Source organism: Rhinatrema bivittatum, chromosome 1, assembly GCF_901001135.1.
Source record: "Rhinatrema bivittatum chromosome 1, aRhiBiv1.1, whole genome shotgun sequence".
Lineage (NCBI taxonomy): Eukaryota > Metazoa > Chordata > Amphibia > Gymnophiona > Rhinatrematidae > Rhinatrema > Rhinatrema bivittatum.
This window is the reverse complement of record NC_042615.1, coordinates 749,724,718-749,746,950: the sequence shown is the minus strand read 5'-3', so window position 1 is coordinate 749,746,950 and position 22,233 is coordinate 749,724,718. Positions and strand designations below refer to the sequence as shown.

General features: G+C 40.4%; 1 protein-coding gene across 5 annotated transcripts in view; it reads left to right on the top strand.

Annotated features, from left to right (window-relative positions):
• Positions 1-22,233, top strand: part of WDR70 (WD repeat domain 70) — a 587,030-nt gene that overhangs the window by 537,748 nt on the left and 27,049 nt on the right. For all 5 annotated transcript variants that reach the window (XM_029578603.1, XM_029578594.1, XM_029578568.1 and 2 more), the window contains exons 14-16: positions 10,347-10,447; positions 17,667-17,746; positions 20,642-20,758. In XM_029578603.1, the coding sequence (XP_029434463.1) occupies positions 10,347-10,447; positions 17,667-17,746; positions 20,642-20,758 (298 nt within the window). The remainder of the gene's footprint in view (positions 1-10,346; positions 10,448-17,666; positions 17,747-20,641; positions 20,759-22,233) is intronic.

Below are 22,233 nucleotides of genomic sequence, written 5' to 3'. Positions count from 1 at the left end.
TGGATGTTTTACTTGCCATGGAATAGGTCTATAGCAGGTCAAACGTAGCTGGATATAACTTATCCAGTTAAGTAGTGCCAAATACAGGAATATTCAGCAGCATAGCCGTGCTGCTTAATATCCCATGTAAGTTAGCTGGATAAGTCTTACCCGGCTAATTTACCTAAACAGATTGCTTTAAATATTCAAGCCAAATGTATACATGCTATAATATTTTCACTTCAGAAGACTGTACTTTCAATCACCTTTTTTTCGTGTAAAATCTTATTAAAAATGCATAATTTTTAAATTTTATGTGTTTGCGTGGAGAGTGGAGCTGTAAGCTTTGCCTAATACCTGTGCACCAGCCCTGGCACCAAGTGGGAAAGCAGAATTCGATCTGGAGCTAATTTATCATGGGCCAGGCTCCCAGTCTTGGCTGCAGCAGTGATACATATAGTCTTGGCCAGGACTTAATTTTCTTTTTCTTAAGCCCTGGAGGAAGCAGGCAATATGGATCGCTTCTGGGCCCTTCTCCCCAGGAATAGGTAGACAGAACGAGCCTGGAGAACCTTAAAAGCAGCAGACTATGTAGCACACAGTCAATGAGAATGTGCTGGAGTTGGGGAGACCCCTGAGAAGTGGAAGCAAGCTGCTGTCATAGAAAGGAAGGGGGTGAACCAGGACGTGGTGCCTGTACAGTGTTAGTGAGGCTTCTGTCTGAGGTGGCTGGGCTGAGCTTTGAGAGGGGAGGCAGGCTGTGGAACCAATGAGTCTTCTGTTGCATGAGGGTGCCAAGAAGGGGTCAGATTGGGACAGGGAGAGAGCTGCTGCAGGCTGAGGAAGAGATGACAACAAGCATAAACTTTTATATAATGTTGCCACAATGCTGGGGTACGGGTGCAGTCACTGAATGAGCACACGAGTAGCAGCAAATATTTTTGTCTTTGTGTGTCTGAGCTGCTGGCTGGCAGTGTGGTTGTCTCATTACTTGGCAACTGGCTCAAGAGCTGAATCATTGACAAAAGATGTTAACACCATACCAGGAATCCAGAATATATGAGCGATATAATCACATTTCTAAGGGGCCCAATCAGTTGCATGGATCGAAGGGGGGACTGCAGCTCCATTTGCTCACCACTGCTCTAGGATGTGCTGTACATACGGGCCGATATAGTAAAAACCACGGGAGAGCGAGCACCCACTCCGAGGCGAGCGCCCACTCTCCCGACGCGCGCCCAGGCCTCTCCCTAGCGCCTCCTTTTTGACAGAAGCGGCGGTTGTCAGCGGGTTTGACAGCCAGCGCTCAGTTTTACCAGCATCGGTTCTCGAACCTGCTGACAGCCACAGGTTCGGAAAACGGATGCTGGCTAAATTGAGCATCCGTCTTCCGGGCCGCGGGCAGATTTAAAAAAATTTTTTTTTTAATTTTGGGGCTTCCGACTTAATATCGCTATGATATTAAGTCGGAGGGTGTACAGAAAAGCAGTGGTTTTTTTGCTTTTTTTACATTAAAAGTGCAATCTTCTAAAGTAAAAATATTATAGCATGTATACATTTGGCTTGAATATTTAAAGCAATCTGTTTAGGTAAATTAGTCGGGTAAGACTTATCCAGCCTTTGGGCAGGCGTTAATTTCTGAAAGTAAAATGTGCGGCTTCGCTGCACATTTTACTTTCTGTATCGTGCGGGAATAACTAATAGGCCCATCAGCATGCATTTGCATGTTGCAGGCGCTATTAGTTTCGGGGGGGTTGGCTGTGCGTTTTCGACATGGTATTACCCCTTACTGTATAAGGGGTAAAAAATAGCGCGTTGAAAACACGCAGCCAAACCGGGGCTAAAGGTGCACTCGGCTGAGTGCACCATACTGAATCGGCTCGTTTGTTAGGAAAAAGATTAAATTTGTTAGAGATTTTTGTCTCAAGTTTGCCAGGCTCCAGGTCAACAATTAGCTTGGTGCACTTTTGGGGGCTGTTGAAGCACATGCACAGAGAGCAAAGGAATGAGTAACTGATACCCCATAGGATGGTTTTGAAAAAAATGCCCTGGGCTGATATTTGTCTGCAATCCACCCCTGTTCCTGGGGCACAGCTTCACTTAGCTTCAGTAAGTTAGCCAGCTTGTGTAGTTGGAAAATAGCTGTCCTAAAGTTATCCAGATAATTTTATCCATGATCTGGAAAAGGGAGTGATGAGAGAGGTGATCATATATGCAGAGGACACAAAATTGTTCAAAGTTGTGAGATCACTAGCCAATTGTGAGGAATTGCAAGATGATCTTGCGAGGCAGGAGGATTGAGTATCTAAATGGCAGATAAATTTTCATGCATATAGGGCAGATTTTTAATCTTAAGCACCCGGGGTACATTTGTGCGCGCTACCCAGCGTGCACAAATTTACACACGATATTATAACATGCGAGTGCTGCCGCGCGCATGTTATAAAATCCGGGGTCGGCGTGCGCAAGGGGTTGCACACTTGTGCACCTTGCGCGCGCTGAGCCTTAGGAGAGGCCCGATGGCTTTCCCCGTTCCCTCCGAGGCCGCTCCGAAATCAGAGGGAACTTTCCTTTCACTCCGCCCCACCTTCCCCTCCCTTTCCTTATCTAACCCACCCCCCTGCCCTATCTAAATCCCCCCTCCCTACCTTTATTGCAGGAGTTACGCCTGCCAGCTTCCGGCGCACCAACCCCCGGCACAGCTGCTGTATAGGAGGACTCGGGACCGCCCCCGGACTGCCACCTCGGCCCCGTCCCTGGCCCGCCGCCCCGGGCCCCACTCCAGGACCGCCCCTTTTTGGACATACGTGCGTCCCGGGGCTTGCGCGTGCCGCCAAGACTATGCAAAATAGGCTCGGCGCGCGCAGGGGTAGGTTTTAAAGGGTTACGCGCATAACCCTTTGAAAATCTATCTCATAGGGAAGAATAATCTAAGCTATAAGTACATGATGCTGGATTCCATATTAAGCATCAACACCCAGGAAAAAGGAACTTGGAATCATTGTGGACATTACTTTTCAATCCTCACCCCAAGTTCATGGCAGCAGTCAAAAATGTAAGGTATTATTAAGAAAGGAATGGAAAATAAAATGGTAGACATCATAATGTCTATGTATTGATCCATGTTGCAACCACACCTTGAGTATTGTGTGCAGTTCTGGTCACCCCGTCAAAAACAAATGATATAGCAGAACTGGAAAAAGTACAGAGAAGGGTGACCAAAGAGATAAAAGGGATGAAATGACTCCTTTATGAGATGAGGCTAAACATATTAGGGCTCTTCAGCCTGGACAAGACACTTCTGAGATAAGATATGATAGAGGCCTATAACATCATGAGTGGGGTGGAATGGAAAAACAGGGAATGGTTATTGACCCTTTAAAGTAGTACTAAACCTAGGGGACACACACCATGAAGTTAATAACACATTTAAAATAAATCGGAGAAGGTATTTCTTCTTTCAGCACACAAACGGTGGAATTTATTGCCAGAGTATGTGGTGAAAGCAGTTAATAGAACCAAGTTCACAAAGGCTTGAACAGGTTCCTGGAGGAAATGTCCATAAACCATTACTAGCCAGATAGACTTGGGAAAACCCCTGCCTATCCTTGTTCATGAGCAAGAAAGATTGGCTTTGTCTTTTGGGATCCTGCTGGGTAGTGACCTGGATTAGCCTCTGTTAGGGACAGGATGCTAGGCTTGATGAACCTATGGTCTGGCTCAGTATGGCATTTCTTATGCTCTTATATATATTCAATATAACACTTATCTGGGTAAGTTCTGCTGAATATCCAATTAAAATTATTCAAGTAACCTTAACCAGACAACTTTCCTGCGCATTACGTGCTGAATATTGGACCTCTAAAAAGATTATTACAAAGTTGTTTTTGAAATTCAAGTAGTTCCCCTACCTCTTCCCTTACTTCCTGGGAACAGTGGAAACCATCACATAGAATGTGATCTAATGTGTTTGTGGATGGTGTAATTTGCAATCTCACTGTTATCGTAGACTGGATTTTTTGCAAACTGATACCTTCCTTGAGCCAACATAAGAATAATCCAAGAAGCCACTTCTGAAGAAAAGAGTGCATGTGGTCTTGAAAGCTCATGTGCATCTTCATTATCTTTGGATAATTCTAAGGTTGGTCCGATAGAAGATATCACAGCATTCAAAAATTCGACATTCTCTCCAAGACCAATCCAACTGCTGGAATTCTGCAGGACAGCAGAGTGAAGACCAATCAGATCCAGTATGAGAGAATTTGGGATTGTCTTGCTAATGATTGCTTTCAGAGGTTTGTCAGAACATGTGTAGCCACTTCAGGAATTCAAAAAGTAATAATTTAACAGTAATTTTTTAATATTTTAATTTATACAGCTAACCCTAAAGGAAAACAACATTGATACCACTTTTCACTGTACGTTTTGAAATTTGTCAATTGTTGAATTGGAAATATTTAATTGTAACAATTATAACTATTTTAAGAGTCTTCTTTTTTATTTTTGCAATATGTTTTTCATCTATGTATGTTATTGATTTTACTACTGAGACTACATTTTTCCCAGTTTTGAACAGGGTATTTGGTGGGTAGGTTTTACTGTTTTGGAAGATTGATGGTATGTGTTCTAGGACAATTCTTTGTAACTGTTCTGAAACGTGCCATGTTGTTTTTAAGTGCAGAATGCATGTTTGACAGGTTAGCAGCGAAGCAGTTCATATCAGCCTGTAGCCGCACTGTCCCAGGATTTGTTATTGTTGGCTTCTATCCAGTGCCCTGCAGTAAGATACATTTACTTGACAGAGCAAAGTGGTGAACCACAGTTACAGTATAAAGTTTTAAAAGATTGGTTAAACACATGTAATAAATATTAATAAATGAAACAGCTATCTTCACCTTTGAACTTGAATTTTATTCCAGTGTGAATTGATCAAGCTGCATCTGATGCTAAAGTCAGTTCATTCATAGAGATGTGTGAACTTTAAAAAAAAAAAAAAATTTGCAAACTAGTAAGACAAAACCTGGAACAAGTTAAGGGTTATGGCAACCTTTACAAAAAAATATATATATATATTGATGTGGATTCCTCAAATTGGCAAAACTGCAAGAGAGTTTGAGGGGATTCACCTAATTCAAGAAGTCCACAGTGAACAGGTACTTGTGACCTGGTTTGGCCATTGTTGGAAGCAGGATACTGGGCTTCATAGACCTTTGGTCTGACCCAGTATGGCAAGTCGTTTGTTCTTATGTTCTTAAGAGCAGTTTTAATGCAATTCCTTCAAATCTGGTTGGATTTTTATTAACTTGGGCTTGCTACAAACCTAGCTCAAGCAACCTTTCCAACACTCTCAACAAGTAACCTAGGAAACTCCCATAGAAACCCTTAGCTCAAGCTGACATGAAGAAAACGAGTAGTCATCAATGAAGAATGCAATCTAAAGCTCCAGTGAGGCCTGTCGATACCTGCACATCACTGTCAAGCCCAATTGGCTCAAGGGAAGGAAATGAATATCTGAATATAAAATTCCCACTTAGCCTAGTTTGCTGCCACTGAACTACTAGGTCAGCCCCAGCAGCTTGAAAAAATTGTATTTATCAAAATAGGACTTGTAGAATTTTTCTCCTTTCCTTAGTACTGGTTCTGGCCTAAGCTGCTTGTTTAGGGTCAGGATGAGGTGTGTGTAATGAGGGCCCCATGCCTTCAGGAGAAACACTTACTGAGAAACAGAAATGACTCAGAACTGTTCTGTGACAGCATGCAGGGATTCTTTAGTTGTAAAAATGGGATAGAAAATAGCAAGCATAATGAAGATAACGTTCAAACAAATGCACGCGGCAGCAAATGGCCACAAACAGATCTGCACAAGTATATGACGCGCGTATGTGTATCCTGCAAAATATGTGTGTATGTAGGCTTACGTGCAAAAACATGGAGTGCATTGAAACCAAGTATATAAATGCATTGAACTTGCTTACTTTTCCTGCTATTTTAAAAATAGACGCGTGTATATTTTATGTGCAAAATAAAATAGGATGTGCATAAGTTTCGATTTCTGCACGTAAGTTGGCCACTTTGAAAATGTGCATGTAAATGAAATTAACCAGTTTACCAATTAGTCCACCAGTTCACCCAGTCCATCTTCAGCTCATCGAGACTTTCCTTGTTCTTCAGCCTGAACTCCCCCCAGGTCACCTAGACTTCCCACTCAGTCAGTGCTATACAATAAACATAAAAACAATAGCACAAAAGGACCAAATGGTCCATCCAGTCTGCTAAGCAAACTTAAGGTATTATCTGCTGTGCTGTGTAGGTTACCCCATGCTTATCTATTTCTCAGATCATACAAGTCAGGGCCCTTGATTGCTGTTTGAATCCAATTCCCCATTACCCCCATGCTTATCTGTGTCCCACACTTGCCCTCATTGATTGCTTTTGAATCCATGTTTAATATCACTTAGGCCAGATAATTAGCAGGTATAAAATATGCACATAAGTTGGCAAATGTATGCATATGCATCTTGTAAAATAGCAACTTATGCATGTATTGGCCCTGCCCCGAACATCCCTAGATTGCACTCTTTTTACATGCTTTTTGTGTGCATTAAAGTGAAAATACTTGCATATTTTTTACTTTTATAAAATACATAATGTGCAAGTAGAGGCTACTTACTTGCATTTATGCTAATTTTCAATTCACACGCGTAACATTTTGAAAATTGAGCCCATATATACATTTACATTGGTCTATACAGGTGAATGTGCTGGTGTGACCAACACAATAGGCAGAGAGGAAGATGGAGACACGATTAACTAATACAGGATACATTCATTCTAGAAACCTTTGCAGATCCACCCTGTCTCCTACAGGGTCAGAAGACACACACCTGGGAACATTTACCCCTTGCTGACTGGTCTGAAGAATGTTCTATTACGGGTCCTTCAACGGAGCTTGTATTAACTAATTATAACAGAATTCTATTTTCATATTTTCAAATTTTATTAGGTGAATTTTAATGTTAGTGGGTTTTGTAAGTATAAAAATATTAACATAAATATGTTTTACAAATAGAAAATAAACATTTCCCAATAGCATAATCATTTACCTTGGCAAATGAATTAGCCATTGTGCCTCGGAAACAGTGTTATATGTTACCAAGCAGGAATCTTGGGTTTGTTTACTAAGTCAATCTTCTGTTCCTTAGGCCAGCCAGGGTTGTAGATAATGCACAGGTAATGTTTACAGCCCCCAGGGAAAGGAGTCGCAGCCATTGCACTAGTGGCTACTCTTAAGGTACAGGTACAGAAGAAATTACATTCTGTGGCTCCAGTGGTTGGGCTGGATAAGGGGGTGTATGAAATGGGGGGAAACTAGGAGCAGTTGCAAATGAAGTTTAATAGCATCATAACTCAGCAGAGACCAGTTCCAATTAAGCTGAAAACCCAGAGGAGCAGCAGGAACATGCCAAGCCAAAAAGAAAATTGCCAGCAGGGCAACCAGAATTAAAATCTTGACTAAACATCCTTCTCATTAGACTGGCCAGTACTGAGAGCACTATGTGATAGAAAGAAATCAAGTTTCTGTCATCTTTGTCCTCTCCAAGATCAGTACAGATTTTGAATCTACATATAGGAGAATGAGAACCAAGGTTCAAATTCCACTTCTACCACTGGTACCCATAGTGACCTTGGGTGAATCACTTTATCTCTCTTTGTTTCAGGTATCCACTTACAGGTAGATTTTAAAATCATTGCTCGCACAAAAATGGCCCAATACATGCATATGTTGGCCATGCGTAAGCAGCGCAAATTTTAAGAAGCCGGAAGTACATGCATCGGGCATTCCGGGGTGGAGCCAAGATTTACACACAAAACTCCGAATTTTGATAGAGAGAGAGAGAGAGACAATCTAACATTACATATCTCCCACTGTAAGAGGGGAACTTTCAATTCAGCGTGGGTTTTGGGCGGGGGCGGTGTTACATTGGTCTGCCTAGGATTCAAGGGTCTGTAGATTCCAAAACCCACCCTGAGTTGAAAGTGCCCCTCTTACAGTGGGAGATATATAGAGTGTCAGATTGTCTCTCTAACAGTCTCTTTATCCCCTCCCCACCCCCCAATGGTCACTTGTGCATGTAAAGGCTGCATACATACGTGCGGCAGGAATATTTTAAATGATATGCGTGTTCTTGCATGCACGATATAAAGTTAAGCATATCTTTGTTCGGTGCCCAATATGCTCGTTTATGGGTGCATATGCACTCCTTTTAAAATTTACCTGTTAGTTGGTAACTTTTAAACAGGTGTGTGGGTGCACATGCACGTGTGTTTGTCAGCCCACACCCAGAAGTTCAGCCATTTTATTACATACATTCATATATGTGCTCATGTTATAAAATAGACTGCCCAGTTATGCCCCTGGACTACTCCTAACTTATCCGGCTAAATTCTAGCCATCTAACTTATTAGCCGGCCAGAATTTAGCCGGATAAAGGCTGAATATAGCCAGGTAAGCCATTTAGATGGATAACTATTGTATAATCTATATAAATGGTTTGTGAATATGGACTTGCTTAACTAAGAAGAATCTTTGTTTCATTCTTAACATTTATTCAATTCCATGATTTGACTTTGATGTTCAGAGAAATATGTGAATGTCATGTATTTTAATGGTTATGAAAGTGTATGCTAAGTAAAAAAGCTTTATTTTCCTAGCGTGTAGCCAGATGGACTCAGTACCAATGGGTATTGTGCTCTCCTGATAGCAGATGGGAGACGGAGTCAGATTTCAAAGCTGACGTCAGCCTACATATACCCGTGCAGTATGCTTAGCTCTTCAGTATTTCTCCGTCTCCCATAGCAGAAGCGGACACTATCCAAAAGAGAATAGTGTAACATTTACAAGAAAGAAGAAAATTTACCTTTAAGAAGAAAGCCCCGCTTCTCCTGCAGTGAAACCTAACGGTCCCTCCCCCAGTCTAGACTTTCCTGAGGTCGATTCGATATCCCTCAGAGGTGAGCTTTAGTCCACCGGCCGATTCCCAGCGTGGATGTTGCCCCCAGGGTGACTGAAAGGCAACGGGCGCAGAATCGAGCGCGGCGGTGAAGGTATTCCCCTCTCCCCCTGCAGCTGGAGACTGTCCGGCATGCGACCGGTAAGCGCCGAGACCAGGAGGCGCGCAACTGACGCTGTGAAGAAGATAGCTCCAAAGTATTTGCCAGTGAACAAGGTGTACTACTATACAATAATTTGTGATTCAAAACAATTGGTCTCATTGTGACAATCCAAATAACATATGAGCAGCAGTATGCTGAATCATCTGCATTGCTTTTAAATATTTTTGTGGCAACCCCATATAAAGACTATTACAATAGTCTAGCTGCTTGATAATAAGGCTTGTAAACCAGATCTAAACAATTTTAAAAGCCGCAACTTAAAAAAAACCCTGATTTTACCACTTGCTTTACTTGAGCTTTTAATGAAAGACTGGAGTCTAATAAAATTCCCAGGTTTCGGGCTGCACATGACACAGGTAATTGCAAACCCCCATAATCCATAGATGGAACATACTCTTCCATCTTTCTGCCTATCCACAAAATAGTGGTTTTGGAAACATTCACCATTGTAGCCAACACAATGTCAAATTAAACATAGTATACATAACAGTGAAGTTAGAGTAATTTCCCCCCCCCCCCCCTCCCGATTATCAATGTTCCAGGAATAATGAGCTAGAGTTCATATCCCACGTTTGAAAAGCTTTCCAAGTATTCATAAAACTGGTCGTTATTACTTTTATGTTAATGTTGCGCTATAAATAGTAATATTAAATAAGTGACATGCCAGCTGGAAGGTCCTTTGAGATCCACAGACATCTTGAAATGTATTATTGGCATTTCCTTTTCCTGCTTCTTCAACCGTGATTGAAAGTGTTTACGAGCCACTTTTCTTAATTCACTTGTACACAGTTTTATTAACTGAATTGAAGAAATTAGCCAACATAAAAATGTCAAGGACTATCACACAAGTAATACTTTTAAAAATGTAAAAAGAAAAATGATCAAACAAAATGCCACTTTATTTAATGTATATACCCCTTTCCTGGTTACATAGCCATCTAAAGTGATGAACAATCCAAAACAAACAAAATACATACATATACATACATAACTACAAATAAAATGAACTACTTTAATGTCTTTATCTGAAACTTACATTTTACTGAGACTATTTTGGTCTTCCTACTGACTTAGATACACTGAATAATTTGAAGGTTAGAGCTTACATAAAAGTTGTACACAAAACTAAAAGGGGGGTCAATACATAGAAGAAGAAGAAGAATATGTATGAGCATGGAATTTTTCTATTTCAGAGTGTTGTGCGTTGCTTGTGGCATCCTAAGCTGAATCAGATCATGGTCGGCACAGGAAATGGACTGGCTAAAGTGTACTATGATCCCAACAGGAGCCAGAGGTAATGTATTGGTTTTAATACTGAAATGGTTGTGAATCTGTACTCCATGACCTCTTTATTAAAAATAAAAGGTGTACAATAGTTAGTATTGAAATGGCATTTATGTGTTATTTAATGTTCTGTCTGTATTTAAAATGTACAGATTTGGAAATGGAGATTGAAGGTCAATATATTTAAGTGTTGATTCATATCTCACTAGTATAGGTTGTTTAGGCTTGGCAACACATTTCCAAATACATTTACATTTATTTGAATTTATAGCCCACCTAACACAGAAAGGCCTAGGCAGAGAACAAAAATTTTACGTACTTAAAGTAATAAGATAAACTAAATAATAGAACATAATAAAACATATTAAAACATATTGAATGATAAAATAAAATAACATGAGCTGTCTAATGTAATAAAACAAACGGGTTTAGCAAATAATAAAACAAAATATCAATTAGGTTCAATAAAAGGAATAAAACCCTTCTATACTAAAATAAACTGTTATAAAACAAGAAATAAACTAAAAATGAGATAAAAAGCTATACAATGGAGAGAAAAATAAAAGCACTAAACTTTCAAAAGGGAAACTTTGATAAAATGAGAAAAATAGTTAAAAAAAACCAAACAAACCTGAGGTGTAGCATCAAAGATAAAAAGTATGCAACAGGCTTAGATATTGTTAAAAAATACCATCCTAGAAGCACAGTCCAGATGTATTCAATGCATTAAGAAAAGTGGAAGGAAGGTCAGTATGGCTAAAAATTGATGTGAAAGAGCCTATTTTAGCCAAAAGATCTTCATTCAAAAATTGGAAGAAGGACCCATCAGAAGAAAATAGGATAAAGCATAAGCATTGGCAAGTTAAATGTAAGACATTGATAAGACAAGCTAAGAGAGAATTTGAAAAGAAGTTGGCCAAAGAGGCAAAACTCACAATAAAAACTTTTTAAAATATATCCAAAGCAGAAAGCCTGTGAGGGAGTGAGTTGGACCATTAGATGATCGAGAGATTAAAGGGACAAGGCTATTGCGGAAAGATTAAACAATTTCTTTGCTTCAGTGTTTACTGAAGAGCATGTTGGGGAGATATCCGTTCCGGAGACGGTTTTCAAGGGTAATGATTCAGATGAACTGAACCAAATCACAGTGAACCTGGAAAATGTGGTAGGCCAGATTGACAAAGTGAAGAGTAGTAAATCACCTGAACAGGATAGTATACACCCCAGGGTTCTGAAAGAACTAAAAAATGAAATTTCAGACCTATTTAAATTAATTTGTAACCTATCATTAAAATCATCCATTGTACCTGAAGATTGGAAGATGGCCAATGAAACCCCAATATTTAAAAAGGGCTCTAGGGGTGATCCGGGAAACTATATACCAGTGAGCCTGACTTCAGTACCGGGAAAAATCGTGGAATCTTATAAAGATTAAAATCACAAAACATTTAGCTAGACATGGTTTAATGGGACACAGCCAGCATGGATTAACTCAAGGGAAGTCTTGCCTCACAAATCTTCTACATTTTTTTGAAGGGGTGAACAAATATGTGGACAAAGGTGAACTGGTAGATGTGGTATATTTGGATTTTCAGAAGCCGTTCAACAAAGTCTCGCATGCGAGGCTTCTAAAAAAACTAAAAAGTCATTGGATTGGAGGCGATGTCCTTTTGTGGACTGTATGCTGGTTAAAACACAGGAAACAGACAGTGGGATTAAATGGTCTGTTTTCACAGTGGGAAAAGGTAAACAGTGGAGTGCCTCAGGGATCTGTACTTGGATCGGTACTTTTTAATATATTTATAAATGATCTGGAAAGGGGTACGACGAGTGAGGTAATCAGATTTGCGGATGATACAAAATTATGCAGAGTAGTTAAATCTCAAGCGGATTGTGATACATTACAGGAGGACCTTGCAAGACTGGAAGATTGGGATTCCAAATGGCAGATGAAATTTAATGTGGAGACGTACAAAGTGATGCATATAGGGAAAAATAAACCTTGCTGTAGTTACCCAATGTTAGGTTCTATCTTAGGAGTTACCAACCGGGAAAGAGATCTAGGTATCATAGTGGATAATACATTGAAATCGTTGACTCAGTGTGCCATGGCGATCAAAAAAGCAAACAGGATTTTATGAATTATTAGGAAGGGAATGGAAAATAAAACAATGGATATCATGTTGCCTGTGTATTGCTCCATGGTGAGATCGCATCTTGAATAGTATGTGCAATTCTGGTCTCCACATCTCAAAAAGAAATAGTTGCACTGGAGAAATTGCAGAGAAGGGCAACCAAAACAAAAAGTGGCTTGGAATGGTTGCCCTATGAGGAAAGGCTAAGAAAGTTAGGGCTGTTCAGTTTGGAGGAGAGACAACTGAGGGAGAGAGATAATAGAGGTCTACAAAATCATGAAAGGACTTGAACAAGTTAATGTAAATTGGTTATTTACTCTCTCAAATAATAGCAAGACTAAGTGGCACTCCATGAAGTTAGCAAGTAGCTCATTTAAAACAAATCAAAGAAAATTATTTTTCACTGAGTGCATAGTTAAGCTCTGGAATTCATTGCCAGAGGATGTGGTTACCGCAGTTAGTGTAACTGGGTTTAGTAAAGGTTTGGATAAGTTCCTAGAGGAAAAATCCATAAACTGCTATTAATTAATAAGCAATAGTAGCTTGAGTTTTACTTAATGCTTGGGTACTTGCCAGGTACTTGTGTCTTGGATTGGCTTCTGTTGGAAACAGGATACCGGGCTATATGTACCCTTGGTCTGATGTAATATGGCATTTTTTTATGTTCTTATAAAAAAATAAGATACGGGAGAGACCAACCAGTGGAATTATATTATTTATTTTATCCGTGGTATATAGACAAAACAAAATTAGATTCAATAGTGAGCTTGTTTTACATATAGGCTTTTTCTCACCCAAAATCCGTTTGTCCTCCACTTTGGTCTGGTCTTGTTGCTGTTGTAGATGCCACCCGCTGTCGTTCTGTGTTGTTGATATTGATAATAATGAGGAATTCTTGGCTTTTCTAATTCCTTTATAGAAAAATGCAATTCCATATATGGTCTTTGTACATGCATACATGAAGTTTTTCTTCCTTTCCAATTATTGTTGCAGTTATCAGTAGAGATCTGTTGATTCATTGAGCTAGTTTAGTATCTGGTTTTCTCTTTCAGGAAAGAAAGGGGAGCAGAAATTTCTCTGCAGGCATCATTGGAGAAACATCTCTTGTTTGGGAATACACTGTTCTTGAGTTAGTCGTATGCTGGAAGGAGTATCTATTTTGCAAATGGCTGTTAGATCCCCATGTTCCATGTCAAAAGTCCTTGAAGTAAAAACTTTGTTGCTGGGCATAATTGCTTTTCTTCTGTGGAAAAGCAACAACCTGGCATAAAGTAAAATAGCCAATAAGTTGAGAATCTTTAACCTGACTGACTAGACCCACTACTGATGCTAGGCTGATGCTCATGTATACCCTAGTGCTATATTAGCCCTAACAATGTGAAGACAGGGCCGAGATCCTTTCTCATATCCCACACAAATATTACTTAAAATCTAATGTTCATTAAGCTGTACCTCATTACAGTTGGTGCTTATAATGGAAAAGGAATCCCTGAGTTTGTTCATCTTTTAAATGTCAGATTCATATGGGCCTTGCTTCGGTTGATGCCTCTTACTTTGTCATGGGATATCAACTTGGTTCTGAGCTTATGTTAATCCTCCGAATATTTATGAGCTCAAGTACCAGAACTAGAAGGTCATTTTATTGGTGACAGTCATTTCAGCATGCAAATTCAGGGGGTCATATACCAAAGGCTTATTGCACGCGATTCGGCCGTATCGCATGTGATAAGCCTCTATTGCATGTCAAAAGGGCCTTTCGCATGCAATAGAATGCAAATTAGGGGGAGGAGCGGAGTTGGTGGTGTCTTCGCTGCCGGCGATAATGTTAGTAACATTATCGTCAGCAGTAGCACGTCGAATACCACCACCTTTCACGGTGGCATTATTCAGTTCGAAAGCCGGCAGCCGGCGCACTGCTGTGGTGCGAAGGCTGCGGGCTTTCACAGGCCTGCCCCGCCCCCCCCCCCCATTTTCGCAGGATTCATCATTCTGTGAGGAATGATGAATCCAGGCCTCAGTGAGTTCCAAACCCTAGCAACGTGTCCATCTTAGATTAGATTTCATCATAATAAGATGGTAGTCTGCACATTTTCAAATTTCTATCTAAGAAAGTTGACATCCATCTTAATCAGTCAATGATCCTACGAACTTTTTTTCCCCAAGCCATCTGACCATATGAGTAAAGCAGCAGTCCATTCTTTACAATTCAGTCTGGAATGGACTCAGGCCCATCGAAAGTCTACCCAGCTCTTTGTGTCTTTTGACTCCTAATAGACCTGGCAATGTAATGTCAAAGCACACCATATCTAATTGGATAGAAAACTTGCCTTGCCTTTTGTTACACCTGGGCAGGATTGATCTTAGCAAGGCATGTCAAGGCACTTCATTTAGGACTATAACACTGTTGATTGCCAGTCCAAGGCCTACCTCTGTTGAGGAGATTTGCCACGCTCATTTCATGTTGTTGTCTGGATGTGGCCTCCCTTTCGGATAATAGATTTGGGTTATCTGTCCTCCATGGTCTTTTTAAAGGGTAGAGCGCAACTATCCTAGTGTTATTTTATTTTTATGGGTTGGTTGTTTTGTTAAAAACAAAAAAAAAGATTTATTTTCCCCCATCAAAAATATTCATGCCTCATTTGTGATTCTTATTTTCCCCCTTTTTTTTGTGAAAGCCAATTCTTAACAGGGACCTGCTTGTCTTCAGATATAGTAACATTCTTTACTTGTAAAAGATGTTCTTTGAAGAGAGAAGTTCACCAATCACACAGTCCCTCTCTCCTCCCTTTTGGAATTCACTCCTCTGTAAATCTTGGCTTGTGGGACCACCACGGTGTGGAAAATAATGCACATGAGCAGAAACCACTTCTAGTCTTTTCCAGAAACCTAGAATTTTATTCCTCTTGGTACCATGTGACCTACTTATATGACTGCTGAAATGCTGTCTGCAGAGAACATCTGTTAGAATTGAGCAACTTTCTTTTATTGCTTGTAAGTAAAGTGTTTGTGGTTTTTTTCCCACTATTCAGAAGATAAACTATGGGCATATTTTGCTAAATGGATTCAACTTCAGAATCTTATAAACCTTTTTGCAGAGGCTACACTTAAACTGTTGCAAAATAAATGACTGTGATTTAGGGCATTCTCAGAACTCGAGTAATGTATTCTTCATATTCTGTGTTTAATGTATTGTTAAATGAGCTAGTGCCATATTTAAAGCATGTAGTGCTTTTCACTCATGGTATAGTTAAATTGTACTAAAAATGGAGCCTTTCTTAATGTAAAGAAGAACTGATGGAACCATTTGTCTAAAACTGAAAATTAGATATGAAACCTGTGCATAGATATAGTCAAAATATACTGTTATTTTAATTTGGTTCCATACATAGTGCATGAAAATAACACATGGCATGACCACAGACATTTTTATTCTTAGGGAAGATAACTTTCAAAACTGCATATGGTAATTTACTACCGTGTTTTATAACATGCATGCAAATGATAGACATAGGTTATAAAATATGAGTACATATGTGCACATACATGTTCGTCTATTTAAAAACCGCAAGCCGCACAAGTTCAGACTAATTTAGAAAAGTAGTGGCACATATCCAGATAAGTTTTTATGTGTCCAAGTAGCAAACTTGGCCGGATAAGTCTGAAAAGCGCTACTTATCTCTCTAATTAGCAGTTTTTGGACTTATCTGGGTATGTAAGCCATAAAAGTTAAAAAAAAAAAAAAAGTGCTATTTAACCAGATAAGTTCAAATTTATGCAAATAAGTAGCGGCAAAGATATTACTTAGCCGGATAAGTTGGAATTCAGCTAGATAAGTGTGCGCAAATGATATACCACTTATTTGTACTTTTAATTTTAAAGGGATATGTGAATAGATTTTATTTAGACGCATTTGTACCTTGGAAATTGGCTTTTACATGCATAAGTTTGGATTTTATAATATGCGTGTGGCAATGAAATAATCAGTTTTACCAATTAGTCTACCAGTTTGCTTAGTCCGTCTGCAGTTTGTGAAGACCCTCCCACCCAGTAATTTTTTCACTTTTAAGGTGTTTATGATCACTTACAACAGGTATTGAGCAGGAGTAAATATACGCAAGTAAAAGACTTATTATGTGTGACACTTTGGCAGGTGGTAAAATAGCAACTTATGCCCATAAATATTGGCCCCTCCATGGTCTACCCTTGGCCCGTACCTTTTTTACACTCATAAATTTACTCTTTGTGCCCAATGTACACCATGGGCCAGATTTTAAAAACTATGCGTGGGTGTAGATTTGTGCACACAACCTGGCGTGCACAAATCTACGCCCGATTTTATAACATGCGCGTGCAGCCGCACGCATGTTATAAAATCCCGGGTTGGCGCACGCAAGGGGGTACACAATTGTGCAACTTGCGTGCGCCGAGCCGCGCAGTCTTCCTCCGTTCCCTTTGCTCCCCCCACCTTCCCCTCCCTTCCCCTCCCTAACCCGCCCCCCAGCCCTACCTAAACCCCCCTTACCTTTAATTTTTAAGTTGCGCCTGCCTCCAGGCAGGAATAGGTTGCGCGCGACGGCCAGCCCGCAATCCCGGGCACATAAGCTCCGGCCCCGCCCACTCTCGGCCCCGGCCCCAACCACTCCCCGCCCATTTTTTCAAGCCCCGGGACATACACGCGTCCTGGGGCTTGCGTGCATCGCCAAGCCTATGCAAAATAGGGTCGGCGCGCGCAGAAGGCTTTTAAAAGGGTTATGCGCGTAACTCTTTTAAAATCCACCCCCATATGTTGTAGAATTAAAATACAATATACTCTTATTTATGCCATTTTATGTGCACGTGTGCTATTTTTTAAGCGTGTATCTTTTGAAAATTCACCTCTTAATAAGCATGCATATTGTAAGTATGTGCGAGAAGATCCTATAATCTTATGTAGATGATGTCTTGTTGTATGAGAGAGAATCTAGCAAACCATAAAGACATAAAATGAATTTCTTAAAAAAGGTTTACTAAGTTTTTAGGCATAGTTATCTGCCATCCTAATTAGAATATGTCTTATAAAAATTAAAACATTGATTTGATTTCTTTTCCTACCAGGGGAGCAAAGTTGTGTGTGGTTAAAACAAAACGAAAAGCAAAACAAGCAGAGGCTCTTACACAGAATTATATTATCACACGTAAGTAAATGAGTCGCTGTTGCGCATGTACTGTGAAGTCTTGTAAACGGCCTTTCTTTTTTGTCAGAACTATTTTAACTGCTGCTATTTGTACAGTATATTTGTTAATATTCACCTTTTCACCTGAATTATTTAGGATTGGCAGATTCCTTGGAAGCTTGATTCACCCAAATCGATTTGACCTATAGATGATGAATAGGAAGAAACCTGAATAGTAACTGTCATTAAAACAGATATACTGTATATTAAAATAAAAAAAATACCTGACATGGCCTGCAAAATATTTGGACCCACCATAAATGTTCTATTCACACCTCCTAGTTATCTATCTAGAGACAGTTTACCCAAATCTATATACATCTTTCATTTGCCTCTAGTACCCCTTCACCCAAATATATTTATTCCTGCTTGAGGCTAAAGTAACTTTTGGACAGAGCACTCACTGCTGCAACCAATCTATTCCTATTATTTCTTGTGAAAGAAGTGTTTACAGTCTGATTATGTTTGTGCAAAACACAGGAAAGCTACTTTGAATAAAACCTCCTCTTTGACTCAGATAACACAACAAGACTTCTCCCTATTTTAAACACTGATTTTAATGTTCTGATACGGAAGCCACTTGTAGAGGACTAGTGGTGCTTTTCCTGCTGAAGATTGCGGCAGGTGCCATTTAAGAATCTTTGGTCTACATGATCCTGGATGACATGCATTCTATCCCTTTTATTCTGTTCTGAACTTAGTTTTACTTGCTTTCACTGTTTTCCTCCCTCCCACTCTGGTTCAGTCTTACACACACACACACACACACACACACACACACACATACACCCCACACCCCCCCCACACACACCCCACACACACACCACACACACACCCCCCACACACACACACACACCACACACACCACACATACCCCACACATCACACACCCCACACATACCACACACTCCACACACACCACACGCACACACACACACATACACCCACACACACCACACCACACACAAACCACTGTTCTATTGACAAAAAAGATGTATTCATGATGATTACTTATAGCATTAGCTATTCTTCCTCATACTGGGGTCTCTATTAAGCCAGGTTAAAACTGGCATGGTAACACAAGTTACCTGCTGGTCTTAACATCAGCAGTACATCAAGCTTCGCATGCATAGTTAGAAACGTAATGATGTGCAGAATGCAGTAGCATTACCATGTCTGCGTTAGACAGCACATCCATGGTGATGCTGTTGTCTTTTGCATCTCAAGATTTCCCACACTAACCCAGCCACAAGTGAAAAAGACAGTTATTGTGGGGAATGCAAACCCCCCCCCCCCCCCACCACCCACACACACCTCTGAAACACTACAGTCCTCCAGGCTGTCATCCACTCCTAAAATTGTACAGGTCTCTAGCCTCTCACCCCCCTCCCCAACCAAAAAACACAACAGACCTCCAGGTTCATACCTGCCCCTTCTTAAACCTCTGGCTCCCACCCCACCCCAAAACAGGCCTCTGAACCCACCCCCCAAAAATAGTACAAACTTTTGAGCCCTGACCTACCTTCCCCTGTAATCCCAAAATACACTGGGCCTACTGGATGCCCCACTACACTCTCTTAGATCTATCTCTTCACCAGAAAACAGCTTCAGACTTTTCACCAGCAGAAGAGATCTGGATTCCCTCTTGCTAGCAGTCGTACTAAAATCAAAATAGCACTGATGACACTCTAACCCAAATGCCAAAGCACATTAACACTAATGCCCAGTAGTACATAGAGCCCATAGTCATTTTTCAATTTCACAAGCTAATGTACAAGAGGTAATGCAGGTCATGGGATGGTCAGGTTGGAATCAGCAGTCTTCAGCTCTGTAGAAACCTGCCGGATCGGTGCTAGCAAGCTGATGGTTGCTGGGTATCCTCCAGTAAGGTGATAAAATATCATGGGGCAGGTAAAGAAAGCATGACTTAGGAGGGGGGCTGCAAGAAGAGTAAGTCGCTTCGTTGCTTTACACTGCCAGTCCTCTCTCCCCTCCTCCCGAAGCAAGGCTGCTTTACACGCCTTGCTTCAGGAGGAGGGGAGAGAGGACTGGCAATCCCGAGCATAGGAGAACCGTCCACTTCCTGGTACCTGTCATTTCAAATGTCATTTGAAATGACATTTGAAATGACAGATACCAGCGTGTCCGTGAAGCATTAGGCCAGCGCACCCAGGATACTGTATAGCGCTCTATACAGTAAAATGGGTTGCGCGGGCCTATCGCTTCACGAACGCTTCTTGGACGCAGCTTGCATTTGCAAGCTATTTAAATACAGTATCGAGCGGTAGGTGAGCCGGACTGTGCGTGCAGCAACCGCGGGTGCGCCCGGCACTAACGCAGCTCTTCCTACCGCTCCTTACTGTATCGGCCTGAAAGTCAGACACCTTAAAACTTTTGAAAACTGATCCAAGATTTTTATTAGTTGTAAAGGAGTGAAAATGGAGGCTGTGATCAACTGGCACCTAAGGCAACAGAACAGGAATTAAATTGGGCAGACAAGATGAGCCTTTCAGTTCTTATCTGCCATAATATTCTCTTTTAGTGTTTCATTGCTGAGTCGTACTCAGCTTGCAGCTTACTATAATCCACAGATAATTTTCTACTGTACTGTTGTCCAGCTTATCATGCCTCATTTTCTATTTAGCTGATCTGCTCCATTTCTTGTGTTTCATTTCACCCTGTCAGGTAGTCTGCATGAAAAACTGTTTGACATGTATGGCCCAATGAACTAAAGGGGTTTTTTTTCCCCATTTTGTGTCAATAGTGAAAATACTTAGTATATCTCTCTTTTGTTGAAGAATAATACTCTCTCTTTGTGTGTATATATATATATATATATATTTATTTTTTATACAGCTCACGCGCTTCCAATGTTCCGCGAACCACGTCAGAGAAGTACGAGAAAACAACTGGAAAAGGATCGACTGGATCCTTTGAAATCTCATAAACCCGAGCCTCCAGTGGCAGGGCCAGGTATGCATTTTACAAAACTCATTTTAAGGTTTGTTAGCGACATTTACCATACTTTATTTTAATTTGTTGTGATTGCAGCTTTTTGAAGTAAATATAGGATACAAAAGTCTAGTCCTCTGTAGAACTAGGTAATTGGGATTCTAGAACCTAGCTTCAACATCTAAAGATGCATAGAAATAAGATAGTTATAATGCACTGCCTACTTGTATATACTGAGAAGAACTCCTTGGCAGGTTGCTTGAAATTGTTTATATTTGCCCTCCTGTCTACTTCAAAGTTGTGGTTAGTACAGTTAGTATAGCTGGGTTTAAAAAAGGATTGGATAAGTTCTTGGAGGAGAAGTCCATTACCTGCTATTAATCAAGTTAACTTAGAAAATAGCCACTGCTATTACTGGCATCAGTAGCATGGGATAGATTTAGTTTTTGGGTACTTGCCATGTTCTTATGGCCTGGATTGGAAGCTGGGCTTCATGGACCCTTGGTCTGAACCAGTATGGCATGTTCTTATGTTCTTAAGATATTATATGGTATTTGAGGTTTCTTTCTGTCAACCTTACCTTGGGAAGACCAGCAAAAAATGTGATTTCCGGAGGAAAATAGTGAATGACGTATTCCTGCAAAATGTGTTGTCTGTGATGTTTGATAGGTTTTGGTTAATTAAAGAGGTTCCTAGAACAATGTTTTCTTTCTTTTATATGTCACATATTCTGTAGGAGCTGATGTTTTGTATATACAATACTTTTGCAGGTACGGAAGGTAGGGAACTGTAATTCTTGTGTCCTATGGGAGGAGGAGTTAGGGTTTTCTGGGGAGTTAAGGGGGAAAATTTGTAATTGCTTGACATGTGATTTGATAGATCTATTTGTTGTGTTCATGAATAAAAATATTGCTACAAAAAATATGCAGTGCTGCGACTTCATTGGATTTGCCAAACTGGTTATTTTCTTAGATGCAATATAATGCCTCATGAGCATAACCACCTGTTTTTGTTTTGTTTTGTTTTGTTTTGTTTTGTTTTCCCATTTCCATTTTGGAAGATTTTATGAATAATGGGAATGCAAAACAGCCACCTAATAGCACCATTTGAGTTGCATAATTTCTTTTGTTATTTTGTGAGGGCCTGTGGGAGGAGTTGATCCAGTAGTTTCCTCCTACTCCTTCAGACTTTCAGCTCAATTAGAACCATCTTCTGCTGGACTATGGTGCTATGCACCTTTAGGCACAACTACCTAGATTTTTCCTCATTTTATAACCCTTCTTTCCCATCCAGCTTAGCAATCATTGTGTCAGTTATTGGCCAAGTATTATGGTTATGAAGTGTTGGAGTGGACTCTTGGGCACTGCAGTGATGACCACTCCCACAGGGAGGAGCCCTGTGAGGAACTGCAGTACTAGGCCAGAGACTATACCCGCAGACTCAGAGAAGTTGAGTTTATTATACAGCTCGATGGTATTGCCCGGGGAGTGGGCAGC